Source organism: Poecilia latipinna, unplaced genomic scaffold (assembly GCF_001443285.1).
Source record: "Poecilia latipinna isolate Pla-1442-1.1 unplaced genomic scaffold, P_latipinna-1.0 Scaffold630, whole genome shotgun sequence".
Lineage (NCBI taxonomy): Eukaryota > Metazoa > Chordata > Actinopteri > Cyprinodontiformes > Poeciliidae > Poecilia > Poecilia latipinna.
Genome location: NW_015113246.1, coordinates 123,258 through 149,754, shown reverse-complemented (window position 1 = coordinate 149,754; position 26,497 = coordinate 123,258). Strand labels below are relative to the sequence as shown.

At 37.1% G+C, this 26,497-nt stretch overlaps 2 protein-coding genes across 3 annotated transcripts in view; both read left to right on the top strand.

Annotated features, from left to right (window-relative positions):
- Positions 1-15,305, top strand: part of LOC106954131 (consortin) — a 27,154-nt gene extending 11,849 nt beyond the window's left edge. For both annotated transcript variants that reach the window (XM_015043408.1, XM_015043407.1), the window contains exons 4-13: positions 1,039-1,631; positions 3,701-3,731; positions 5,657-5,743; positions 5,915-5,996; positions 7,122-7,143; positions 7,333-7,399; positions 9,421-9,965; positions 11,493-11,657; positions 12,047-12,200; positions 13,117-15,305. In XM_015043408.1, the coding sequence (XP_014898894.1) occupies positions 1,039-1,631; positions 3,701-3,731; positions 5,657-5,743; positions 5,915-5,996; positions 7,122-7,143; positions 7,333-7,399; positions 9,421-9,965; positions 11,493-11,657; positions 12,047-12,200; positions 13,117-13,325 (1,955 nt within the window). In that variant the 3' untranslated portion in view covers positions 13,326-15,305. The remainder of the gene's footprint in view (positions 1-1,038; positions 1,632-3,700; positions 3,732-5,656; positions 5,744-5,914; positions 5,997-7,121; positions 7,144-7,332; positions 7,400-9,420; positions 9,966-11,492; positions 11,658-12,046; positions 12,201-13,116) is intronic.
- Positions 15,306-17,832: 2,527 nt separating this feature from the next.
- Positions 17,833-26,497, top strand: part of smyd3 (SET and MYND domain containing 3) — a 79,792-nt gene continuing 71,127 nt past the window's right edge. Inside the window, exon 1 of the mRNA XM_015043406.1 lies at positions 17,833-18,053. Within this exon, the coding sequence (XP_014898892.1) occupies positions 17,875-18,053 (179 nt within the window). The 5' untranslated portion in view covers positions 17,833-17,874. The remainder of the gene's footprint in view (positions 18,054-26,497) is intronic.

Below are 26,497 nucleotides of genomic sequence, written 5' to 3'. Positions count from 1 at the left end.
TAGCCATTATTTTGTGCCCAGGTGGCTGGACATCACACGGCACAATCGAACCCGATCGAACCGTTATACCTAGGATTTCTGTCGGCTGATGTGTCAGATTTTGAAAATTGGGCCAACAATCGGCCGACAACTCGTGTAGTGTGCGGTGGGCATTACACTAAGGAAATGAGGAAGGGAGGGTCAGTGGAGAGCAAAGGAGCTGAGCCTTTTTTCATTCAGTGTCATCAAGAGAAAAAAAAAGATAGGAAGAGACGATAAAGCCGATAATTAAAATGAGGTCGATGGGTTTAATTTATCATGCGATTAATTGATTTATTGTTTATCGCGACAGGCCTACCTATAACACATTTTGCTGGATGATTAATTGACCCAGAAGTTATTTTGATAAATGAAAATATTGTTGTTTTGAGAACGTTTTCAAGTGATGGAATGGAAATGGCATAATAATGCAAGTACACCCTGTCAAAGATCAATAAACTTTAATTTCTAATGAACGTTTAATTCTGGGAAATAAATAAAACACCTGAAACAATGAAATGGATTCTGTAGTCTCCATTGAGACCAAAGCACCAGATTGAAGATTTTGTCCTCCAGTATTTGTAGAAAGTGAGAGAGACAAGAACATTTATCAAGCTTATTTTTGATTTATGCAATTAATTAAAACAAAAGTGCCTGTCTCTTAAAATTAAGCTTTTTTTGCTAACACTCTTAAGCACATTTGTATGTAAATCAGCACTGATCTCATTGTAATCATAACATTGAACATTGACAACACCTTTACTATGGTTCTGGGCTCTACACACCAAATGAGAGCCACCATCAAAATGTTAATGTTTTTATTCCTTCTGGTTAAAGTACAGGAACCAACAACATTTTTGTTAACCATTCCACTTTAAAGGTTCAATATTTGTTGCCTGTGTAATGTTTTTGTTGAGTTTAGTTGCTGTATTGTCTACTTCCTGTTTCAACCATGTTACTCTCTAGTTCCTTGTATCTGTGTCTCTTCTGTGTGACGTCTACCTGTGCTTTCCTCTGCAGGCAGTTTGTTGGAAACTCCATTTCACTTCAGCCCCGGGACCAGTCCAGAACCTGCATCCCCCATCATCCCAGTCATCAGTCCGGAAACTTTACATCCCATTAATTCAGTGGAACTGAGTCAAAGTGGAGAGGAAGTAATTTCCAGTTCCACCAGCTCTGGGTTTTCCATCTGCAGTCAAGCGACTACATTTAGCACGGAGTCGATGGGTTTAACCTCAAACACTCAGCTTCACGGATCTTCTGGGACCAGATGTAACACACTCACCTCTGATGCAACATTAAAAGACTCCTGTCCAGAACAGCTTACCTCTTGCAAGGATCCTGTCTCCAACTGTGGGCCTGCTTTGACTGGAGTAACCAGCAGCTCAAGTACTGTATTGGTCACCAACAGAGAACCCTCTGCCTTCACTACAGGGAGTCATACCACCGCCACGTCCTCAAATCAGGAACAGTTTACCTCCAGTCCAGTCGCTGAATATTCTTCAGTCTCAACCTCGTTAACAGGGTCTGCGTTAAGCCCAACTCTCCTGGCGTCTCTGGAGCAGATGGCAGAAAGAGATGATGATGCCCACCTTCCTCAGTACCTTCACCAGGTAATCTTTTGTCTTTCGCCTCCTCTATGTTAAATGGGACCCATTTTGCAAAATTCATGTTGCATGTTTTTTTAGTGCCTCCATTTGCGCCTCAGCTGCATCTGAGAAACAGCCCAAACATAAAAAAAAAACACCCAGACATTTTTCTGGCAAAATGTTGATGTTTTTTGGTGTCTGAAAAATGAGACTTTTCAGAAACCTCCAGATTGGCAAGCCACATTTGATGGGCACTGCGCCATTACCTAGCCCAGCCCCGTTGCCTAGCAACACAAGCTGAGCTCCAGCATGTTTGGTCAACCGGTTTTTACCGCTGCTTGTCCTGTACAATGGCTCCTGGAAAAGACAAATGTTTTGTTGTGAACTTCCCATCCAGAAACCACATGCTGCATTCTTTTTGGGTGAGCAGGAGGCTTCACTTCTGCTTATCACAGATGTACGGTTGTATAAATACGCATCTGTTTGCAGCTATTTTTTTGTGTGAATATAAACATTGAGTTTGGGGCGTGGCCAGCAGCTGCTCATTGGGGTTTAAAGTGACAGAGGCCCTAAAATGAGCTCCTGCTGAAAGGAGCTCAAAATAGGCAGAACTGAGCAGACTGAAATCTCATTACCCAAGAATGATTTTTGTGCAAAAAATGTAATGAACACGTTTTGCAAAGCCCATGGATCTCCAGTAACTTGTTGAAGGAAGCGTATTAGGTGACCTTTAGACACTTTGAACTGGGCATTAACACCAAGCCTGGCGGGCATTTCCCATTTAAAGGCGTCTTTCCAGCGTGTAATGCTGGCTTTCTGCCAGCCTCGTCTATTCAAACCGTTGCTTTCACACGAGCATTTAAAGGGCTGCTACTCATCCAGTCGACCTCAGAGTGGCACTTTGCACCCTGGGGCCAGGGTGTTTCTGCTGGCATGTTCAGGAGCCAGATGCACACTTCATTAAAACTCACACTCGGTGCTCACCCTCAGGTTCCCTGTGTTAGTTTCACTCTGGCTCGCGGAGCTGCGTGACTGAACTCGTACGTTCTGAGGCAGGTTAATGTTTGTCAGATTGACAGAGAACACCTGACCCGCGCTGGCTTCCAGATTAAATAAGAGCGTCGGAGCAATGGAGGAAGACGACTGACAAGAAGGCAGCACAACGTTTGAGTTGAGCTGCCTCAACTGACATTTGGTCACTGAAAATTAAAAAAAAAAAAGTTTAAGTAATCTTTTTGTTTCTGAAGAATGTAAAATTCTACTCTAATTAATATTATTATTTGTGCATGCTGTTATTATTTTATTTTAGATCTGCAACTAATCAGTTGGCAGGTGTTTGTATTATTCTTAACCAACTTAAACACTTATCATTCAGTCAGATTTCATGATATAACAACAAACACACAATAATTGAAACTTTAAACTAAACTGGCTGTAAAGATTCTCCCTTTTAACTGGAATTGCATGTATGCATCATCCCATGAACTATAAAAAGTTCAGATTTTACTGCTGTCATAAAACTCAAAACTGTGGGATTTAGGAGCAGCAGTTTATTAATGTGGTATGAACTAAATTTACATGCTTTAAAAAACCTACCAGCAGAACAAAAAGCAGCCTGAAGCAGTTTATGTTCCCAGTAGGCTACCTAGAAAGCCAAGCAGTTGTCACCGCCCTCACTTCATTTGACATGCGAGAGCCTTATGCTTCCTCCTCCTCCTCTTCCTCGCTCTCACACACGCTGCTCTTGTTCTGAGATCAGCTGGGCGACATGAACGCCACACTTGCTGAAAAGAGGTACAGGGTATTATACGATCTCTCGTTTTCGTCTGTAATTATTCATCCATCTTATTTACAATTCATTCTCTGGAAAACAAAATAACGCTGTTCCTGCTACATCATGATTTTTATTCCTCAGCTCAGTTTCCTGTAGTGCTCTTGTCTTATATATCACTGCCTTTTCTTTATCTCCGTCTTTACTTATTGACGTATCCTCTTGTTCCACGTCGATGATCTTTTGTGAAAATGTGTTCTGGTCTCTGTGACGGCTGATCAGATAAAAGAATTTTTAAACTTTGTCCTCTCTTTCCCTTCAGATCGCCGAGACTTTCGTCCTTCAGAAAGACTGTATCCTTGTTATGTGTACATGCTTTTGTTTTAACTGTATTCATTTAAGTATTTTAGTACTATTATAGCAGACAGAAAATGAGCAGAATAATAAATTTGTTGCTATTTATTTGAAGTTATGGGTAAACCTGTCACGATAAACAATAAATCAATTAATTGCATGATAAATTGGACAACAGTCTTTAAAGAGATGCTTCCTTTTAATATTGTTGAAAAGCCGCCATTTTGAGAAATACTGCAAACATTTAACCTGCCACTTTTACCTACTTTCCCTGTCTAAGCTCAATGATTATTGTTTTTAAGACGCAGTTTTGGTTACTAAGACTTCATGATCAGTTTTGATTATTTTTGATTTGGTGTCTTTGATTGTTTTGGATATATAAAAGATTTCCAGTTCTAGTGTTAAATATTGTTTAAAATATATATATATTTTTCATCTTTGACTGGTCTTATTTGCATTAATAAGCTATTATTATTATTATTGTTATTATTATTATATTAGTTGAAAACGGTCTCAAAATGGCAATATTATCGCTTATTGCAATCATTTCTGGGACAATTTATCGTCTGGCTCTATAAAGTTTAATTCTACATGATGCTCGCAGGCTAACAGAGAATAACATTTAATGACAGGAAAGAATGATGGAAGGACAAGTGAAATCGCAGCGCTTACCGTAATCAGAGGGAAAGCCAGTGGGTGTGAACACATGAATGCATGAGAGAAAAGGGAAAGCAAGCTTAGCTGCAATGAATCTGTAGAGCGTAAGTTAGTGAGAGAAAGCATTGAGCTGAGTCAAAGAAGGCTTGTGTTTTGGCTGCTCATATCCATAAACATGAGACTTCAGGCCCCCGCCCTCCGATGTATCTGTTCTCCTGCCTTTGTGTTTCTTCTTCCTCTCACCCGGTTACCCCCTCTGTACGACCTAAAACTACTCTGCAGCCTCTCATGTCGTTGTATCTTGACGGTATTTACAAAAGTTGGAAACAGCTAGCTTAGAAACCGATCCGTACCTTCTCCCTGCTGATGTGTTGATCAAATTACCGACTTTACCCGCTTTCACACCACATGAGTTAATATCATGAAGTCATAAACGGTGTTTCCCTTTACACTGAAGAAGCCTTAAATACGTTCAAAAAACCAGATGCTAACCAGTTTTCTCCATACATGCTAGGCTACTTGACAGTGGGGCACTGTTTCCATAGTTACCAAGGGTTAGACGCATACCTTCTCCGTTATGCGATATTTCATATCTTTCTAATCATACTTACTTATAAGGTTTATGAACGTTAATCTTCTTACCTTGTAAAAAGTGTTCGCTGTAAATCCGCGGTTAACAGTTGAGCTGACAGTCATTGATTGACAGCTATTATCCGTCGCCGCCATATTTCCTCATTGCAATAAAATGACACGTTTTATTTCTATCCTTGTCTGTTTGTGTAGCCGACCTCGCAGGACATTGTGACCATTTTTAAAGTTAAATCAACTAAATCAAAGCGATATTATGCCGCATGTCCGTTTTTTGACGGGCTTTACAGGAGTGCATAGGTTGTTTTGACGTCCGTCATGGCGGAGCGGGCGGAGTTCTGGAAAGCGTGACGTCACGTGCTAAAGGTCAATAGTCCCTGTGTGATTTTTTTAACATCGTGCAGTTCTAGTTTGTCCTGAATTAGGCGCCTCTTAAGATGATCTTGTTCGTGTTTTTGGTGTTCAGGAGTGTTGTGTTCCTCTACAGGTAGCAGGGTACCAGCTACATGGACAAAAATAGAACAATTTAAAAAAAAGCACAATAAAGTCTGGATTATTATTAGCAAAATACAAAGAATTACTGTTAATTCAAGATCTATGTCAGGTTTTTATCATGGAACGATGTAGTAGGTCATTCTGTTTTGGTTCATGTGTTTAAGTCTTGACTTTAGCTTCTCAGACCAGCGAGCGTTGTTGTTTATCCAGCTAGAGCAGCTTTACCACCAGAGAGTGTTGGAAAACCTGAATGCACTTCAACAGCAGTGGGGTAATACACAGCACACCTCTCTCATATATATATATCTATCTATTAAACCCAGTATCATTTTCAAAGTACATTATTAACATGTTCAGTGTTGATTTACTACGAATCACTCACCATGTGCTCAAATGTTAAATCTAGAATGTCACACTTTAATTTGAACTCTTTCCCTCTCAGTGAGTCACTGTGGAGGAGCGTCTCCTGAGCTGGCAGCCACACACCTGGACTCTCTGAAACACATCTGCCAGACACACTCCAGGTAAGCCTGCATGTTTTTAGGGAGTCATTACATGAACTGTTGAGTCAGGCTCCCCAAAGTGCAAGAAATTCAGCCTGCCAGCAAAAGCAGTTGATACAGATTGATTTTTTTTTATGATTCACATAAATAAATAAATGTTCTAACATGATTATTTGTTAAACAATCATGTTTTAGAACATGATTGTTTAACATCATTGACAAAGACACACACCTACAAATTGCTTTAAAGTTTCGCATGTTTTTGTATTGAAAGAAAACAATTTGGAAAAATGTTCTTTTGCCTGATTTTTTATTTTTGCCCTTTAAATACCAAAATCTCCATTTAACCACATATTTTGGTCTGTCTGATGATGTAATTTTTAAATATTAAATGATTGTTACTCAGTACTTTTTTACCAAATACTTTTTTACTCTTGAGTAATTTCCTGGATGGCTGCTTTTTACTTTTACTTGAGTAAAATATGTTAAAGTAGTTTTACTCTTAGCTAAGTAAATTTTTGGGTCCTCTGCGAATCACAGCTGTGTGTTGTGTAAACTCTGTGATGTGATGTGAGTCTGTTTGAGTGACAGAAACACAAAAATGTGATGAGTAATGAAGTGATGGGTAAACCATATGTCCCCTGTCCTCTGCTGCTGCCGCTGCACTTTCAGACATTTGAGCCACTGCACTGATAAGGTTTCACACGCAGCACACACATGCAGCACACACACACGCATCACACACACGCATCACACACACGCAGCACACACACGCAGCACACACACGCACACAGACCGAGTCGTGTTTCCTTGCCTTCAGAGGACATTCCCTTAACTTTCACTCTTTTTCTAGACACTTTGATCCAAACTGTCCCTCCGGTTTATGCCTCTATATAGTTACATGTAGTTTATTTAAACTGTATTCAGTAGTTTAAATAAACTCCTTTTACTCAATGATGTTACTGTGAGCCCCCAGACCTCCCATCACATTTTAGAAACACACACCCAGGTTTTATTAGCCAGGGAAATGTGTTCAGGCTAATATTAGATTGGGAGAGCAGAGACGGGTCACACATCTTCTTTCACTAAACCAAGCCGGACCTTCTGTCCGCTCAGCCTCTGATTCTCTCTCTCTCCTGTTTTCAGACCGACGACACGAGATGCTGAGGTAAGACATTTTCAGTTTGCATCGTTTCCGCCTCTTTATGTGTTTCGCAAAGTTACACGTCTCTGTTGACCACCTCACAAGTTACTAATAGTTTTTAATTTTACCACTGCTTTTCCTTGTTGGAAACTCTAAAGTTAAATGTATTTAGATGCTTTAATATAACGTACCAAATATGTGATATGTGTTCAGGCTGCTCTTTTGGACAATTTGAGCCTTCAGTTTGGCGGAGGGGTTTCCCGCCCTTCATGCATTTCAAGTAAGTGCGGCATTTTAAGAATCATGTCATTTGTATGCTTAATTCATTGTATTTTTTTAATTACATGTTCATACTTCTTGGAGTTTCACATTTTGTGAGACATGGAAAGTATAAATGTACTTTATGTGAAACACTAAGCAGCGCATCATTGTGGATCAAAATAAATCACATTCATACAATCACGTCAACTATTTGTGTGTAGAATAAATCAGTTTTCATATTATAGTTAAATGTAACCATTTAGTTTGGTGAATTGTTTCTACACTGGGAATAAATCACTTCTTATAGATTTTTTTTAGCCGTCAGAGTGAAGCTGAACGGCTTCCTGAGGTCAGAGGTTCAAACTGATTGAAAAGAGGACGGATTATATCTGCTAAAATATTCCTTTCTGTCGTCTATGTTCCTTTAGCAAACAGTTCAGACGGAGATATTTGTGGTCTCCCTCTGTTTTACCTGCCACACTGTTAAACATTTGAGCCACATTTAGTTGTGTCTACTGTCGTTTACTCTTTAACAAATAAATTTAGCAAGTTTTAGATTTTGAACCTAAATGTTTGAGTTTGTGAAACATAAACTTACAGTAGTGAGTTGTTAACTTTTATATTAAGCGTTGAATGAACTAGTGTTTTTAGGTTAGCACTTAAAAAACTGGAAGAAAAAGAGGAGTGGGAATTATTTCCCAGAATGCTTAGCGGCATGTTTTTATGTCCTGAGATGGAAGTGCGTTACGTTGATCTGACTCTTGTGTTTTATTAAGACAAATGTTTATTTTAAGTTTGCAAAGCTTGATGATAATGTCCTGTTCACACTAAATGTTTTTGAACAGAAATTTTAAACAAGAATTTCAATTATTATTATTATTAACTTGATATTGTGAGTAAAATAATGGAGAAATGTGGCTCTTTAACCAGGTGAGGGCAGTTTTTTTTCTGCCATGTTGTGAAATAATTGGTTGAAATCGCAGCATTAAGTTAAAACTTACAATTCAAGATTAATGAACTTAAAAAATCATTTTTTAGACAACTTGTCTCTTGTTGTTAAATCAACTTCATGAACTTTAATTTCTGAGTCAAAACCAAAACAGTTTTCTTGTTGACTTAGGTTGCTTTTTCAGCAGGTGGATTTTCATTTTCAAATTAAACCACCTTCAAATGTTTTACAGTGCACTGACACAATGTTTAGCTGTGTATCAGCTGAGCTCATTATAGGAGCTACTTCTCAGTGAAATGTTGCTAAAGGGTTAGCAGAGGAGCCTGTTGTGTCCATAGACATAATATAATATATTATATTATATAATGATATATTATATTATGTCTATGGTTGTGTCGACTTCATGAAGGCGGAGCTTCAGAAAGAGCAGGAACTTTTAAAGAGACAGCGGCCCAATTTCAAATATGAAGTCAAATTTCTTTCTAGTTATATTTGATATATATATATATATATATATATAAATTTTACAACAATTGAATGTAACATAGATACTTAATTCTGCTACAATATGCCTGTAAAATACATAATACTGCCTCTTTAAAACTTTTAGTCTGGAGGCCAGTGGCCTATTCCAAGACCACTAGGTTTCCATGACAAATACGAGTCTTACTCTGTTCCGTTTGAATCATTTGTTTTACTGTATTGAAGATTAGTTTCAATATGTTTTTATTTCTTCTTTTTTCCCACTTTACTAAGAGGAAAAAAAAAAGAATACCAGATATTTAAACAGGATTAATGTAACAAACTGAAAATAGATTGTAAAAGATTGTTTTACTCTTTGTGAACAGATGAAACACATTTTCTTCATGTTGTTCAGAAAATTGCATAATTTACCTCTGTTTCACAGGTTTACAGACATTCAATATAAATAAATAAACTTTAGAGAAGAACACTATGTTTACAAATATTTACACAGCATTTCTTGCTGAAATATGAACATATGCATTTAAATTTATCTTAAGTACAGTATTATTTGCTTGCAGTTTGCATGTTTATACATAAATAACTTCCTTTCCTGTTTTTTCCTGCAGCCCATCTGGTTGAAGGAGGGATGGAGCAGAGAGACGAGGATTCATCCTGTCCTTCTGCGCTTTCCGACAATTTGATTAAAAGGCTCGGTTCACCTGAAACGGACCGGAAACCCCCGAATGGAAGCTCACAGAGGACGCCTTGTGGTTCCGATCAGACTCAAAGGCAAGCTGGCGGCAGAGAGGCGGAGGGAGGGGGAGAGCCTGCCGCTTCAGCTCGGGGAAACGGGCTGCACCCCTCTGCAGCTGGGGGAATGGATTGCTCCAGCCCCGCAGAGCAGCAGGAGGAGGATTTAGGTCCGGCTCGGGAAGCACAGGCGAAGGAGGAGGAGGAAGAGGAGGAAGAGGAGGAGGAGGAGGAGAGTGAGGTGGAGGAGGCAGCAGAGGCTCTGGAGATGGAAGACGAGGGGACGGAGGACGACGGCGAGGAGAAGCAGAGCGAGCCGGATGCTCATCTGAGTCAGGAAGCTCCTGCAGTGGAGACTCTGGTCAGTGGGGCAGAGCTGCAGCTGCACAGCGAGAAGCTGCACCTTTACCAGGACATTCAGGTATATCATTTATTCTTCCATATATGGTCATGAAACAAACTAAAGTTAATTTCAGTTTGGTGTGCCGTTAGGGTGGCCATCCCTGCTCTGTTCGTAGGTTCTGTATTTTATGCACTCCCTAAATGATTTATGCTGCTGCTAGCAGCCTGCAACTAACAATTATTTCAGTTATCAATTATTCTGATGGTTGATCTTTTAAAAACGACACATTCATCAGTTTTTACATTTAAGCCTTTTTAATTTTTCAAATTATGTTTTTATTTAGACAGATTTCCATCACATTCATTAATCACAGTAGGGCTGTTGTAAACGATTATTTTAGTACTTGAGTATTTTATCGATTATTCTTACAATTAATCAAATAAGTTAACAACAAGTAATCAAATAAGAAATAGATCAAATAAAATAAATTTTTTCTACCATAACTAGTATTACTATTGGATATCAACATCTTCCTCAGTTTCTTTACATCTGAGCATCCCTAACTATTTCTTTTCTGTAGTTTAGAAAACTAACCAGTAACAATAACAGCTCACTTTTTAAGTTAACCTAGAGAAGCATTGTGCAAAAATTGAAAATTATATTTTTAACGTAATTTAACGAAGCTTCGAGGCAGATGATTTTCCTCGAGGAATTTTAATAATCGAGGAACTTGAATCATTCGAGGAATCGTTTCAGCCCCAAATCACAGCTTTAGTTTTTCTTTTTCAACTTGAAGGGAAAAATGAATGTTTTCCATAACGAAAATCTGATAGACAGTAGTAGGTGGTTCTGGTTTTAATCTTTTCCTTAATGGCTGACAATCGTTTTTGTCTTTATTTAATGTGTCAAACAGTAAATACAAAGCTTCACATTTGAATGTTTACATTAAATATATTTTCAATATGTTTGTGGAACTCTTTGCAATGTAGTGTTATTACCTCAATTACCTTAATTTAAGCCTTTTTTATATTAGAAACACATTAAAAGATACATTACAATAACAAAATAAACATTTTATTGACTAAAATGCAGCAACACAGCATTTCTTTAGTGAATGGTTGACAAACATCTGCAGCTAACAACACTTATATCAGCAACATGTGACCCGCTCAGCTCTTCCTGATAAACCTCACATCATCAGAGTGTAGAGCTGATCTGTTGATTATTTTCTGGATTAATCAATTAATAATTAGATTAAAAAAATGTGTTTACTAGGAGATTTTCTTTTACTACAGAATTTAAACTGGGTAGAACAGATTTACGTTTTTTTTTTATCCTAAATGCAAAATGTATGTATGTTTTTGTACAGTTTTGGCTTAATTTTTATTGCTCTGACTATGTTGCTCTTTTACCAATTTAACTTTTTTTGAGTCTGAATACTCCAGTTAATGGTTAATCAAGAACTAGTTGATGATTATTTCAATAACCGATTCATCATGATTAATTTGATTAATCGTTTCAGCCCTAATAAGCAGACAGAGTTAAAAAATGTCTGAACAAAATGGTGCAAAATAGAAAATCTCTAAGTTTCCATGCTGACTGCAGGAGGACTCTGAAAACTGCCTGAGCGAGGAGGCGCTGTCTTCCCAGGAGGCCGATTTGGAGCAGCAAGAACAATATCCAGAGGAGAGGGAGGAAGAGGAGGACTACGACTTCATCAGGAGAGCTTCTTCCCTGGACGAAATGGCGAAGCTCATCACAGTCGAAGAGGTGACTGTTTCTCTGTCATTTTTTATTATTTTTATTGAGTATGATACTCTCAAAACACAGCAGTAGATTGAAGTGAAAATCAGTTTATTATGTTTTAAAGGTTCTTTCTGGATCTGTCCCTCCTCCTGTCTTTTTTTGCTGTTTTAGTTTAAGGTTTGATGTCTCAGGTTCTCGCTGCTCTAAATGGGTTGAAAATGGCTTCAAATTGCTGACTGATGTCATTATTGCATAATTTGAGTCACAGATGCTCTGGTGTGATCAGGTCAAAGTTCATCTGTCGTCAAAGTCCACTTTGAACCATAACTTGTTTCACAGTTTCTTTTGTTTATGTCTGTACGTGTCTCTGCTGTGAAATGTCTCATCTTTTTGTCTCCTGCGGTGCGTCTCAGATGTCCCCCGTCTCTGGACTTGTCTCCATCTTGAAGAAGCAAAGTGTGTATGTGGACAGCCTGAGTACGTCTGCTGACCCAGAACTCACTCCGGAGAAACCCACGACCAAGAGACGCGTCCGCTTCAAAGTTCCCGATGATACCTATGACCATGGTACTCAATTTATTTCTTTAAAGTCACCAATAAAGGAAAACAACTTTGGGAATTATCATTAAGTGGAAGCAAATGTTACTTCGGTATTCTGCAAAATCAACCCTCCTTTTTTGTGCTAAATGTTTTTCTGTAAAAATGTTAAAAAATGTTGGGTTTAAGTGACTAACTCCCACCTGCAGGTGGCAGTATTTCTGCCTTTTGCTCCACTGCTGCCTCTGCCTTACTTGAAGTCAAGTTAAAGTCTGTGATCGATGTGCAGAGTAATAAAAAGTCACTTTTAACACTTTTAGATATTTCTAAATTAGTATAATAAAATATGTAATTTTCATTGCCAAAAATCACAAAAACAATCTCAACATTCTGAGGAACTGATCAATGTGAAAAGATGTTCCATATTATTTCCTTTTACAAATAACTTACTGAATTCAGAGACAGCTATTTATTGATATTTGAAGAGTTTAACTGGTTTTATTAGATCTGTTTTACTGGATGATAAATTGTCCCAGAAGTTTTTGCGATAAACGATAATATTGTTGTTTTGATGCTATTTTCAGGTAATACGTTCTTAAAGATCAATAAACTTTAGATTCTGATCAACATTCATCACTGGAACAGGAATACATTTTAAATATCCAAAATAAAGAAACTAAACAGAAACAAGAAATAAAATGAATTATGAAGTTTCTGTTAAACAAATTTAAAAAAACAAAACACCAGACTGAAGAGTTTTATCATCCAGCCTTTGGTAGAAAGAGAGAAAACAGAAAAATCTGTTAGTTTGTTTTAATTGATTTATTGATTAGGTTTTATCAATTACTTCTGACATAATAGTTTGACCCCCAGCTGCAGAGTGATGGTCAACAACTCGCCTCTGTCTGCGTGTGATTTTATTTTATGTTATTGTTTTTCTGCGTAGATGTTGGCGGTGGAGACTCCTGCCTGCTGCTCTTCCTCCTCTGTCTGGTTACCGTCGTCATCAGTGTCGGCGGCACCGCCCTCTACTGCGCTCTGGGGGACGCCCAGTCCTCCGTCTGCCAGGACTTCTCCAGAAACGCAGACTTTTACTTCGGTCAGATCCGTCGGGGGATAACCCGGCTGCAGCACTGGTATTCCTCCGGGTTATAGCAGGAATCCTCTGACGGGTGTTGAGGTAACGTTCCTCGTGAAGAGCTTACTGCCGTTTATCGAGTGGCTAGTCGTCTCCTTCGGATGCATTTGGCGTTTTCAAACCCGCAATGTCGACGCTCTGCGAACGCATTTCCAGTGCACTTTTAATAAACATGTTTCAGATGCCTGTTCACGGAGAAATCTGAAGAAAAACTAAGATAATTAACTTGTGATGTCTTAATTTTTGTACGGCAGAAAATCTGTCAGCTTTCTTACTTTGTCCGTCAAAATTAAAGAAAGTCTTATGTGCACAAATGTTGCTGAGAAGTTTAATACTTCAGCTTCAAACGAATTTACTAACTGATGCGTAAAATAATGTCTGATTTAATCTCATTAAGTGTTTTGTAATTGGTGCAACCAAAGGTGTTGCTTTTACTGTAGAGTTTTTTTAAAAGACAGAAAATGTAACTTGAGAGATAAGACTGCATCTGTCTGCTACTTTGAATGAAATCACTTTGTCCTAAGTGTATCTTAAAAATATAAACGAATGTTTGGAGCTTAATTATGAACTTTGCTTTGAGGCATCTTTACAAATCATCGTGAAATGTTATTATTTACCATCCGTGAATTGCTAATGGCGTACAATCGTGTTCTATTTGTTCTACGTTGGTGAAAAGAAGAATAAAAAATCATTGTGAAATAACTTATTTTAACCTTTTCGTTGCGTTTGCAATGTGCAGCTCCCTGTTGTTTGATCCGACTCGGCGCCATGTTTTAACTCTCTCTGGGTTTCACCGATCAGGATCTGGTTTTGTGTAGCATATTTAAAACGTAGAGAAAACGGTGCACATTTGTACATGCTGTCAAATGATTGTTGAACGTGTTGCACATGAGACCGGTACTTTTTAAGAAAATATTTTTGAAGATTTTGCAATATTTCTACAGGCATTTCCTTCTGTTAGGAGTTGACATCGTCAGATAGCCATTCGTTTGCACAGACCACTTCAGCAGAAAACTCATGAACTACTTAAGTGTTTGTGTCAAAATATGAAATGTTTTATCGATGAGAAACAAAAAAATATATATTGTTAATGTTATTTACTTGGTGTAGATAATGGATGCAGGACCACATGAAGCTCAATCTGCCTGTGTGTTTGTTCTTTCAGGGAATTCTGGGAATTAATCCGCTAAAACATCCGGTTTGTTCTGGTAGATTTTCCCAAAAATAATTTTAGGAAATCAGAATGACTTTCCGCCACTTGGTCTTCCATATATAACACAGACTTTGTGCTTTATTTATTGTCTTTGTAAACCTTAGTTTTGTCTCGTTGAGATGATTATGTAGCCCAATAACCTCTTTTGATTCGATTCTAAGGCGTCAATTTGTTTTCACAATGAATTTCATTGTGAAAATCCTCACAGAAAAGTGGACAAACGTCTGTAAAAGAGGGAATATGAATGTTTCTCTAATCTTTACTTAAAGGGCTCATATCGTCTATTATTTAACTTTTCTTTTCAGGGTAATTTTCCATGATTGAAATTTCCTAAATATGAAAGAGAAAAAGCAAAAGCTGCACATAAATTGGACATAAACCTTGTTTAAGTTAGCTTTTTTTGAGATGGGCAGAGTACCAAATATTTTACTCAAAAGTTTATTTATATTATCATTTACGGCGGCCTAAGCTGAGCAAATCCTTCACAACATCACAAGTATCTAAATGATGATGTAGAAAATAACATTTCAGTTTAGTAAAAATAATAAAGCAATTATAAAATTGGAAAAAATACCAAAAGCCAAGACAATACTTACTTAACTTTAGCCCCAGTGATTTTCTTTAACTTTTCTCTTCAATTGCACAACTTCAACATGTTTCTAACCAGGCAAAAGTAGAGTCTGGTTAAAAATATCCCAAGGAAAAAATTATTATAGCAAAATCTAGACTTATTTCATGGGACTGAGGTCAAACTGTTGTGTTCACAGCCAAACAGACTTTAAAATAAACTGGAAGAAGAGCTAAAAGGAAATGAACAATATATAAAAAAATCTAAGAAAGAAGTGGCAACAATTTATCCAGAAGTTATTATAAACAAACCATTATTATAATAATTTTTATTCTTTTAAAAAACAAAGACAATGCCACATGCAAAAATCAGAATAACAAGAAAAACTAAAAATAAGTCTAATTTATGTTCAGGAGTCCAAATAAAAGTTTTTTTATTTTTCTTCTGTCCATTCAACAGCAGAGCAGCGGAAATTTAAAGATGCAATTATTCAGCCAAAACGAAGGGTGGCGCTGTTCGTTTAAAGGATATATTAAAATAGAGTGGCACGACTTCAGCATATTTTTAACCATGCAAAAGTAAAAGTAGACATTCAAGAGTAAAACAGTATTTGGTAAAAAAGTCTACTGAGTAACTGATCAAAGCATCAATAATTTAACATTTAAAATTTATGTCATTAGATGCATCAAAATATAAATTTATGTGAAAACTTTGGCCAAAGTTATGGGCCAAAGTGAAATTAATTCATATAAATAAACAAAATGAGGCAAAATAAAAATTTTACCAAATGAATTTCTTTCGTTATAAAACTGATTAAACTTTAATAAAAACTACAGATCTGTCTGGTTTGGTTAAAACAAACTTGGTCTTTACTCAGTGAAGTTTATTCAGAAATTTTACTCAAGTAGGAGTAGAAATACTTCATACTGAAATTACTCAAGTAAAAGTAAAAAGTACAGCAGAGTAAAACTACTCTTAAAGTATTTTCCCCAAAAAGTTACTCATGTAAATGTAACTAGTTTCTACCAAACTCTGTTTGTTAGTGACGTTACATCATTGTCCATTTTTGGTCATTTCTTCCTGTTTTCTTTCAGAAAAACAGTTTTAAATTTATTTACCCCCTTTGAAAAGCCTTGGAAAGGCCAAATTGAATTTATATTTTTAAAATATATTTTCAGTCTCTAAACTCTGACGATATTTTCCCTTTAAGGATAAAACAGTATTATGTTTGTCTCCGTAAAGCCTGACCATTTGTTGGAGGACTTTCCTGGATTTAACGAGTTGTTGATGCATTGATGTTTTCATTTGCACATGTCAGCTGCTGGCTCAGATGACAATCACAAAAACACAACTTTTTTTTAACCTTTCAGATGATTTGTAATTATTTATGATACAAGGGAAATGGTTTTAAATGGTTTTAAAAAGGCAGATCTATCCTGTGGTTTGTGTTTGTTCTCTTCAGATGTGTGGCGTAGTTTGTTTTATATATATATATTTTTTTTTTGTGGGTGATTTGTTTCTTCTGTCCTGTTTTTCCTTGCATATATATGATTTAAACCCTGTGAGTTTCTGCCAATGCTGTCTTTATCATCTTCTGCATGGAAATTGTTAAATTATTCAAGTGTTTTTGCTTCATCTGAAAGTATTGTACTTGTTTTTATTTCTTTTTTTTAGTGTATCACTGCTCTGACAAACAATTTTCATGCATCATTTTATGAACTCTGACTTTTATTTCCTGAGTTGTAAATTTGGTTTTATAAAACAAGTTTTCTTTATCATGTCTCATTAAAATCTGTTTTCTTTGGGAGCTTGTGTTGCATTTTTTTCTTAAGAAGTGCAGCAATTAAGAGTTTTTAGCAACTTAGATTCCATCTAGAAATAATAATATGCTGTTCACAAAACATAACAGGAGTTGTGGTGATCTCAGACAGAATATTTATCATAATTTACTCGAAGGGATTTAAGTTGTATTCTTCATTGATGTGCTTCCTGACTTTTCCTTTAGGTGTGTTTAATGGCATTATGTGAAAAAATACTTAAAGGAGAATTTAAAAAAGTGTAGTTCATAATTATGAGATTATAATTATGAGATTGCTAAGTCACAATTATGAGAAATGTTTATTTTTTTCATGAGTGGTGGAAATGGGCTTTCCTATTAAAGCGATAGTGATCAAAATTAACAAAATATGCATCTATTTGTACCATTTTGTGTTTAATAAAAAGAATATACAACTGCATTTTAATTTTTTAAATTATTAAAATAAAATCTGTATGAATATTTTTATTTTTAATGTATTTTTTAATGTTATTGAACAAAATATTTAAAATAAATATGCATTTATAGTTATAAAATATAAATTATATCTATTTAAATTATATTTATATAAATGTATGTTATATTTTTAGTATAATTTATATATTGTATATAATAAACATGAATTATATTTATATAATTATATATATGTAAATATAAATTTATAAATATTTAAAAAAAATGTATATAGACAATCAACTTATTACATATGTTATATATACATAATTTATAATCTATATATAAAGAGCAAGAATCAGTAGCGAGACAATCAAGATAAGTTTAAGCAAGTAAAGATACATATTCCAAATAAACGAGATACAATAAAATAAAAAAAATCCAGGAAAAAATAAGAAAAAAAAAACACTAAATAAATAACGTTTTTTCTTTTTTTTTTTACGTCTAGTTTCTGTGTACGCACACGTGACGTAATGACGTCACTCTCGTTACGGATGTAAACAGATCTCGTCGCACATGGAGCAAAAAGCGGGGATGCTGTCGACTGTGGAGCGGTTTGTCTGTCCGGGAAAGGGGAACGGTCTCCGGGCCACAGTTAGGATCCGCCGGGGGCAGCTGGTGACCTCCGCCGAGCCGCTGGCGTCCTGTGTGTCCGGCAAACGGGCCGCAGAGGTCTGCCACCACTGCTTCACCCGGTAAGACCCGGTTCGAGTCCAAACTGTGAGGGTCCAATCTCACAATGCGAGTTACTCTGTTCGATATTTTAGCTAACAGAAGCTGTAAGCACAGCCAGATTTTTGTGTTTTTTAAAAGTGTATTTTTGTTTATTTTGTCGTAAAATGGATCTTAGGTGTGTGTGTGTGTGTGTGTGTGTGTGTGTGTGTGTGTGTGTGCGCGCGCGCGCGCTCGCTCCAACACACCTGCTTTTAAAAAATTGCATTGCTTCCTCTGCATGTTGCACAATTAATGTTCTCATTTAAAACGGGTGTTGAATTAATTTACTCGGATTAAAACTAGTGTAGTTTTTTATTGAGTCACCAGGTGGCGCTCTTGTTCTTTGCTGAAATTTAACGTTGTCGACTCGTTTGTTGTAAAGCAGCGAGTCTACAATGAAGGATTTTTGTAAAGCTGGAATTCTCTGTGTTTTTGTGTTTCATGAATGATTAATGCTCTCAAAATGTTATTGAATAAACGACCAGGATGTTTTGTTACCTGCGACAGATTAGTAATTACTAAAGAACTACATGATGTTGAGCCGAATGTGGAAATTCTTAAACTTCCTTGTTTTATCTTGAACATTTCAAAAAGATCTCAAAAATTCCAGTTTTTCGGTTGAAACTTTCTCTCTTTTTTTCTGTCTGCCATGGACTTACGCCTACACCTGAACACAACGCAATAACAGAAGAGAAAACTGAGTTACTGAAGGAGGTCAGTCAAAAATCTGCTAGAAAAATAAAGAAATTTTCAGATTAGTCTCAGAAAGAATATTTCTGAGTTGGAAAAGTTTAAAATTTTCTAAAAAACAAGAAAAAACAAGAAAAAACTCAGATTAATGTCAGAACATTTCTAGAAAAAACATGGAGTTTGAAAAGTCAAAAATTGTCCAGCATTTTTTTATTTTCTAACTTTTCCTTGTTTTTGTTTTGTTTTGAAAATGTGTGAGTTTTTGGCAGAAAATCTTTATTTATAATGTCCCTAAAATGCTGTCATATTTCAATCCAGTCAGTCAGTTTAACAAAGAAAAACTGTTAAAGGCTTTCATTACTATTTTTATTCATATCCTTGTATTTTCACAGTTTTAGAGTAAATTGTGTAACAGGAAATGAGAGGTGATTAAACTTCATGAGACATTTACCAAGGATGCATCATCTGCCTCCTTGGTATTTTTTCCCGCTGCTTCATCCAGATGAAATTTGTCCATCTGGATTCTTAATTACTCATATTCAACCCCTTCAAACCCACTTCATCACTGAGGTAAAGTTACTTATCGAGGACAGAGAAGACCGTTCTGATTTCTCCCTTGGAGCATCACATGAACAAGTGGATAAATTACTGAGGCTCTAATGATGCACATGTAATACAGTCAAATCAAAAGGTAATTCTCATGTCTATTTTAAGCTCCTTTCAGAATGAGATGTTTTAGGACGCATTGTAATGGTTCCCCTTTAAGGACATGAAGTGATCTTTTTAAATTCTTCTTTTGGATTTTTTTGGTAGAGAGGATAATTTATAGTTATCGCTAGATGTTATTTTTTTAAATACCATGTTAACTTGATATTAAACCATGTAAACCTTTGAAAAAGCGACATTTATGCAGAGAGACAATGTAGCTTTTGTTACTCCTGCAGTGGTTATGAAAAACATGGAAGAGAAACTGCTAATGGACATGAGTCGGCCAGTCGGCTGACTGGAGCAGAACCAGTTACAGCCAGAAGCTCCACCGTAACTTGACATGTATTCAATATCTAAAAAATATGCAGCATATGGAATTACAGCAAAAGGAATCAATAAAAGAAAAAATTACACCACTTATAGTTTCCACGCTTTGGGCAATCAGCAGTTTTATGTGTGTGTTGCGGTGTGGGGTTTGGTGAAGGTCAAAAGTCAAAGCTATAATGATATTTTTGAGGCATTGAATAAATGTTATGGCTACATTTTGCTGCAGCAGACACTCATCAGAGCCGAGGTTCAGAAAGCTTTATTGATTTATTGTCTGAAGACCTGCAAGTTGTCTTGATGTCACACAAACTGCTTGGCGGCGTGAGGCGGCGCGCGCATGAACGCAGCGTGTGGCCTCATACGTGTGGCGTGCATTTTTCTAGTTTTACTGAAACACAATCAGCTTCACAGTATGACAGAGTGTTAACGAAACACGATTGTTTGTTTGGTCATATCACTGGGAGAATGGAGCTTGTTTCTGTGTTTGTGTCCAGGAAATGAGCATCAAAGCTGGAGTTAATTACAGGCCTTGAAGGCTTGCAGGTCCAAAATGAGTGATTAAAGCTGAGGGAATAAACTTCGACGCATGAAACTTAACAGGATCAACAACAACAAAAAAAAGCTTTTATGTTCTCACACTCACAGCAAAGGTCGTGAAGGTCAGGAGAAAAAAGCTAACAATGTGAAGAAGTCAGGATTTTTGTTCTTCGCTAGTAGCAAAGGAAGCATGTTCAAAGTGAAGCAATATTCTGGATATTTTATTAATATTTAAACATCTATGTAGCAAAATCTAAAAAGCTCGCCTAAGATGCACCTCAGCCTGTCGCGATAAAAAGTTTACTGGCAAATGAAGATACTGAGATAAATTATAATGTTGACCATTTTGAAGTAATGTATTGATGATGGAATAATAGCGCAAATACCTTTAAACTTGAATTTAATAAAAAACTCAACATTGGAAGATACTTAAAAATCCAAAATAAAACATGAGAACCAAAATAATAAATAAAACCCAAACACAAGAGAAACCATAAATAAAATGGATTATAAAGTCACAAAATTAAAAATATATAATCAGGCTGATTTTACTAAATGATTAATTGCTTATTGTGACAGGGTCTCTTATCAGTAAACATTTGCATTTTATATATTTACCTTCATGTTATTTGACCACCAATTTCACACTTAAAAGAATTGTTATATTCTTTTATATCACCTAAAATTAGATTTTTGTTCAAAAAAATAAAATCATGACAGGTAAAAAAAAAAAAGCAAAACAGAGAAGATCTAAAATTTCAAAAGGCAAAAGAAGCTTACAGCTCAGATTTGAGTTAAAAAGTAAAAAAATAAGATTTTAAGGCATTTTATCTATTAAAGAATAAATGGTCACATGAAGAAGTCTGAAGAAATGAGCTGCAGCTTGCACACGTAGCAAACCAGCACCCTACCAGGGGATTGAAAAGCTCTCTGTGGGGAGCACAGCCTTAAACATCCACAGAATTCCAGTTTCTGACAAAAATTTAAATTTGAAACCCAAAAAATCGTCACAGCATTATTAGTCTGCGCAGTAGTTCACCTTTAGCCTTCAAAGTCGCAAGACTCTGAAGGCACATTCGTTTTTTAAGCATATGCAAGTATGGTTGAATATAAACGTACAAGGAATATATATTGCAAAATGTTTGATAGAGTCTTTACTGATATATCCAGGCAGTTTTTATCTGCAGTGCCATTTGCAGTTTAAAATAAAACATGCAGAGCCTTAACCGCTCCTTTAGCAAAGCTAGAAAAGCCAAAGGGACGTTCGTCTCGGCCGAATCCTCTAAAGACTCTGCTGAGCGGCGGTGCAACCGCGGTTTGACAGTTTTTGTTTTGCCTGCCTTGAGACTGATGAAAGAAGTTTAGAAATGGATGGAAGTAGTGGAGGAGCCACAGACAGATTATAGCCCAGATATTTAACGCTTTTCAGCCTGTGTGTGTCGGGGTGTGTGTGCATGGGCAACACGTCTTCCATCAAGTCTTTATATTTGACACCAATCTCTCACTCGGCGTCTCTTTGGACCGTGTGCAAACGCACACCGCAGATAAAATAACAAACATCTAAAAGCTCCTGTCTTATTTATAGAGCAAAGCATTTGATTGAAAACTAGATGACACCAGTTTCCACGGGTCTTTGTTATTTTTAAAGAACACAGACAGAAATATTGACAGGCAGTCTAACTTGAGATGCTTGTTCTAATTTCAGCCGTGTGCTGATGCCTTTTAGCTGGAGGCTGAAGAACAAAGAAGAGAAACATTCACAGTAGGCGAGTGTTATCAGCAAACTATGACGGCGCCAATCAGAGATGTGAGACGTTAAAACATGGGAGTTCTCTTTAGGTTCTGTAACTGTTGGGGGAAATGATTGCGTAACACGAACCCAAAGCCCAGATCATAACACCACCTCCACTTTCTGAACAGAAGCTGGAAGGTTTTATAGCATTCCTCTTTTGTCTGTGATAAAAGACAACAAGCCTTTTCTCCAGCTAGTGCTAGACTTGGAGGTTTGTTTTGATTGTTTTTACCCAGAATGCCCTGCGTTATAGTTCGCTTCCTGCTTTTGGAGCGGTTCCCAGTCTGCCTGCATTCACATATGCATTCGAACCACGCTAGAGTTCACTTCCTGGTTTTTAGACGGAACAGAGGTCGCTTTTCTGATCGGCATCGGAGTTCGATTGTGCATTCTGTAAAATAATGTTTTTTACCACTTTTTGTACTTGAAGTGTCAGACTAAGTTAACTTTTATTTTCAACTAAGTTGTAGGAGAATTTTAGTTATTGTTTTACCTATAAAGTATGTTTTATTTTCAAACAATCAGTTGGAAGTGCAAGAGCCAAACATGTTGCCACCCATGGCTTTTCTTGGCATTTTTATTAGACAGCCGTGGCAAATGGTGTAATAATGCAAGTTCACATTCTCAAAGATCAGTAAGCTTTAATTTCTACGAGACATTTAACACTGGAACTGGAAAACTTTTTAAATATGCAAAATAGATAAACAAAACAACAGAAACAGCAAATAAAATGAGTTATGAAGTCTCTGTAAGCAAAACTGACCTTCATAGAAGGATCTAGTTGAGACCAATTCAACACACTGAAGACTTTTGACATTCGGTTTTTGGTAGAAAGAGAGAAAAGAGAAAATTATGCAAATGGAATTATTGAGCTTGTTTCAATTTATGAATTGATTAATTGATTTATAGCTTATTGTGACGCCAGTAGCTCCGCCCTAATTGTACCAGGTGTGGTGCGATATGAGCCGCTTTCACAGTGGAAACAGACAAAAAGGCGTCCCGACTCGTGCCACGCCGCTCAGTGGAAACAAGACATTAGGCCCAGTTTGAGGTGATTGTTGACAGGTAAAGGTGAGCAGGGGAGGAAACTGCATGAAAAAGGTTCACATGTGGCGAAGATTACCTCCTCGGCTCCACATGGGCGCAGGGTGACATTTTCCTCACTTTGCTCTCCCAGGGTGAAAACCTTCTCGGTTTCACATTTGACTAACACACACACACGCACACACATACACACCCACACACACACACACACACACACACACACACACACACACACACACAGCTTTTCTGCATAATGTGTAAAAGCAATGCCCTGAATCCGACACGTTTCCAAACCTCCGTTGCGTTTTCATCCCCGCAGACGGACTGATAAGAAAGTGTGTGGATCTGGTTATATAGGCGGCATACAGATGACTGCTTTAGATGACAAACCAAGAGCAGCGGATGAGAGCAGGCCTCCTCCTTTCACCTCCGCTCAATTTATTTCCCCATCTGCTTCTTCCAACATCTGTCTTTCTACCTTCCATCTAATTCCTCTCACCTTCTCTTCCACCGTCTTGTTTCTCATTGTTCAAATGTGTTTCTGTCTCTCCTTGCTTTTGCTTCCTTCTTCCTCACACAGATTGTTTTTCTGTATCCTACCAACATCTATCCCGCTCCTCCCAAACTGTGTTGTTTTCTTTATCTCCTGCTGCTTCACACCCAGGTGCCTGGAAAAAAATTGCAGACAGCTGTATCATTTGTAAACCGAGTTATCTGCTGTACGCAGGGAATCCACCTCCACATGTGTGTGTTAGTAATCATCTAAAACGCACATCTGTTGGCAGAAATTAAATCTGGGTCCTCAGGAGGATGAACATAAAAGTTGTCTGCCGAGCTTCGGCCTCGTGTAGCACAGTTAATAAAAATCTGTTCTTTCTTTTCCCCCCTTAGAGGAGTGGAGTCAAGTTCAGTGAGGATTTATTATTAGTGTAGCACATCTAGAGCATCTGTTATTTGTTTGGATCATGTAGAATAGCTATAATTCAAGACTGATGAGGATTAGACTGTCTAATCCATGTGTGTCAAACTCAAGGCCCGCGGACCAAATCTGGCCCGCTATAGCTTATTATGTGGCCCTCTAGGTTCTAGAATAAACACTAAGTGTGATTAAATATTATGTTTTCAATCAAATCATTGTAGTTTTTATCGATCAGTCCCTTCAGTTTCTTGAGAATTATCGTGGAAATTCACGCAAAATCAACAAATCCCTGAACTTTTTTCACTTATACATAATTGGGAGTTTATTGCAGATTTTTACTCTAAAAATGTTAAAACCTTTCTTACTTGTCCTAAACAGCTGCTTCAGCCTTAATTGATATCAGATTATAGTTCATGATCTATACCAGGGGTCCCCAAACTACGGCCCGCGGTCCGGCCCCCTGAACAATGCCGGATCCAGCCCGCCTCCTCATACCAGAGAGCATTCAGTGTTTTTTTCATATATTGTATTTTCCGGTTTATATGTGGTTTTTTCTTCAACCACCAGGGGGCTCTTGAGCAGATATGAAACTAACTTTCCCTCAATGGAATATGTACCAGTCAGTCCCAGTCACCGTTTCACTCACGGTTTTTTCCATTTGCATTCTGGGTAAAAATCTATCTAAAAGCAGCGCTCCCCCACCCCCCCGCCAAGAATTTTCCAAGGTTTCTTTCTCCAAAAACTAAGACCGGCCCCCGACCAGAGAAAGGAACAGCTATGTGGCCCTCGCAGGAAAAAGTTTGGGGACCCCTGATCTATACAGAGTAATAAAAAGTCACATTTACCGTCACAAAAAAGCTCAAATATTTCCACATTAGTACCACAAACACTTTGATTTTTATTGCAAAACATCGCAAAAATATCACGAAATCCTGGAGGGACTGAAAAGATGTTTAATAATATTATTTAACTTTAAGAATTCATTGATATTTTAACAGTTTGTGAACAGGTTTTATCAATACATTCTGGCACAACAAGCCCTTTAAGAGCAGCCATGATCTGGATTTGGTCCAAAATGAGTTTGACTCTCCTGCTCTAGTCGTTATGAATTTATTCTCTTAAAGGTTTCAGTTCTCGTCTTGTTGACCGGTCTGGGTTCATCCTGCAGCTACACACCGATGGTTACTGTGTGTCTTGATGCTCGTTGGCTCCTTCAGCAGCCCTGCTGTGCCTGCGCTTCAGAGCTCAGGATCTTTTGTGACTTCTTGTTTGCATTTCAGTGAGAATATCACACAGCCATGCTTCTTTCATTAGGCTTCATTCTGGTCGCTGGAAATTCAGCTGCCAGGCATTTCACTGAGATCAAACCACATCTGCTCGTACTTCTCCTGGTTACTTCCTTTATCCTGGCTCTTCTCATGCTTCACAGTAGCTTTTAAATTTCTTGTGATGACCTTCAATAAACTGGAGTATAGAGTTGTACAACTCAACTGTTTGGAATATTTAAATTGTGCGTAGAAGGGATGTGAGATATGGGATGAAATTCATATCCCAATATCTAGTGTGATGCGTTATACAACTCTAGAAAAACATTAAAAAACCACTTAAGATGATCAGTTTCTCTGATTTTACTCTTTATAGGTAAATGATTGAGTAAAATGTTATTTTATTCTATGAACTACTGACAACATGTCTCCGAAATTCCAAGCAAAAACTTAGTAACAGAAAATGAGAAGTGGTCTAAATCTGCAAATCAGACCTCAAATAATGCAAAGAAAACAAGTGCATGTTCATTTAGAAACAACTAAACTGATGTTTTAACTCAGGAAGAGTTCAGAAACCAATACTTGGTGGAAAAACCATGAGGTTTTCAATGGGGTTCAATACAGAGCTTTGCATCACGATATGCTGATGGTATGAAACTTAAAAAGAGAAATGGAGGAAAAATACTAATTGAGTGACTTACATCTTGTTTTTGTTAACAGCGTATCCATTTTATTTGTTTTGGATATTTAAGATGCCCTCCAGTTCCAGTTGTTAAATGTTTAAATGAAAGATTGTTGATCTTTGAGAGGGTATACCTGAGTTATTATACCATTTATTGCAATTTACCAATTATGATAAACAATATTTGTTATCGTGCCAGGCCCAGCTCCAGCTTATTGGTTCAGACCCCAAGCTGTATGTCTCACTTTACCAATGAAACCATGAGGAGACTCGTTCCATATGATTCCCCTCAGGTTGAAGATGACTCAGGATGCAGCTGCTTTCTTTCTGTCTGTCACACACACACACACACACACACACACACACACACACACACACACACACACACACACACAACCTTTTACTTCTATGCAAACTGAGGACTTAGTATTGATTTCTATTCATTTTAGAAACTGCATGTA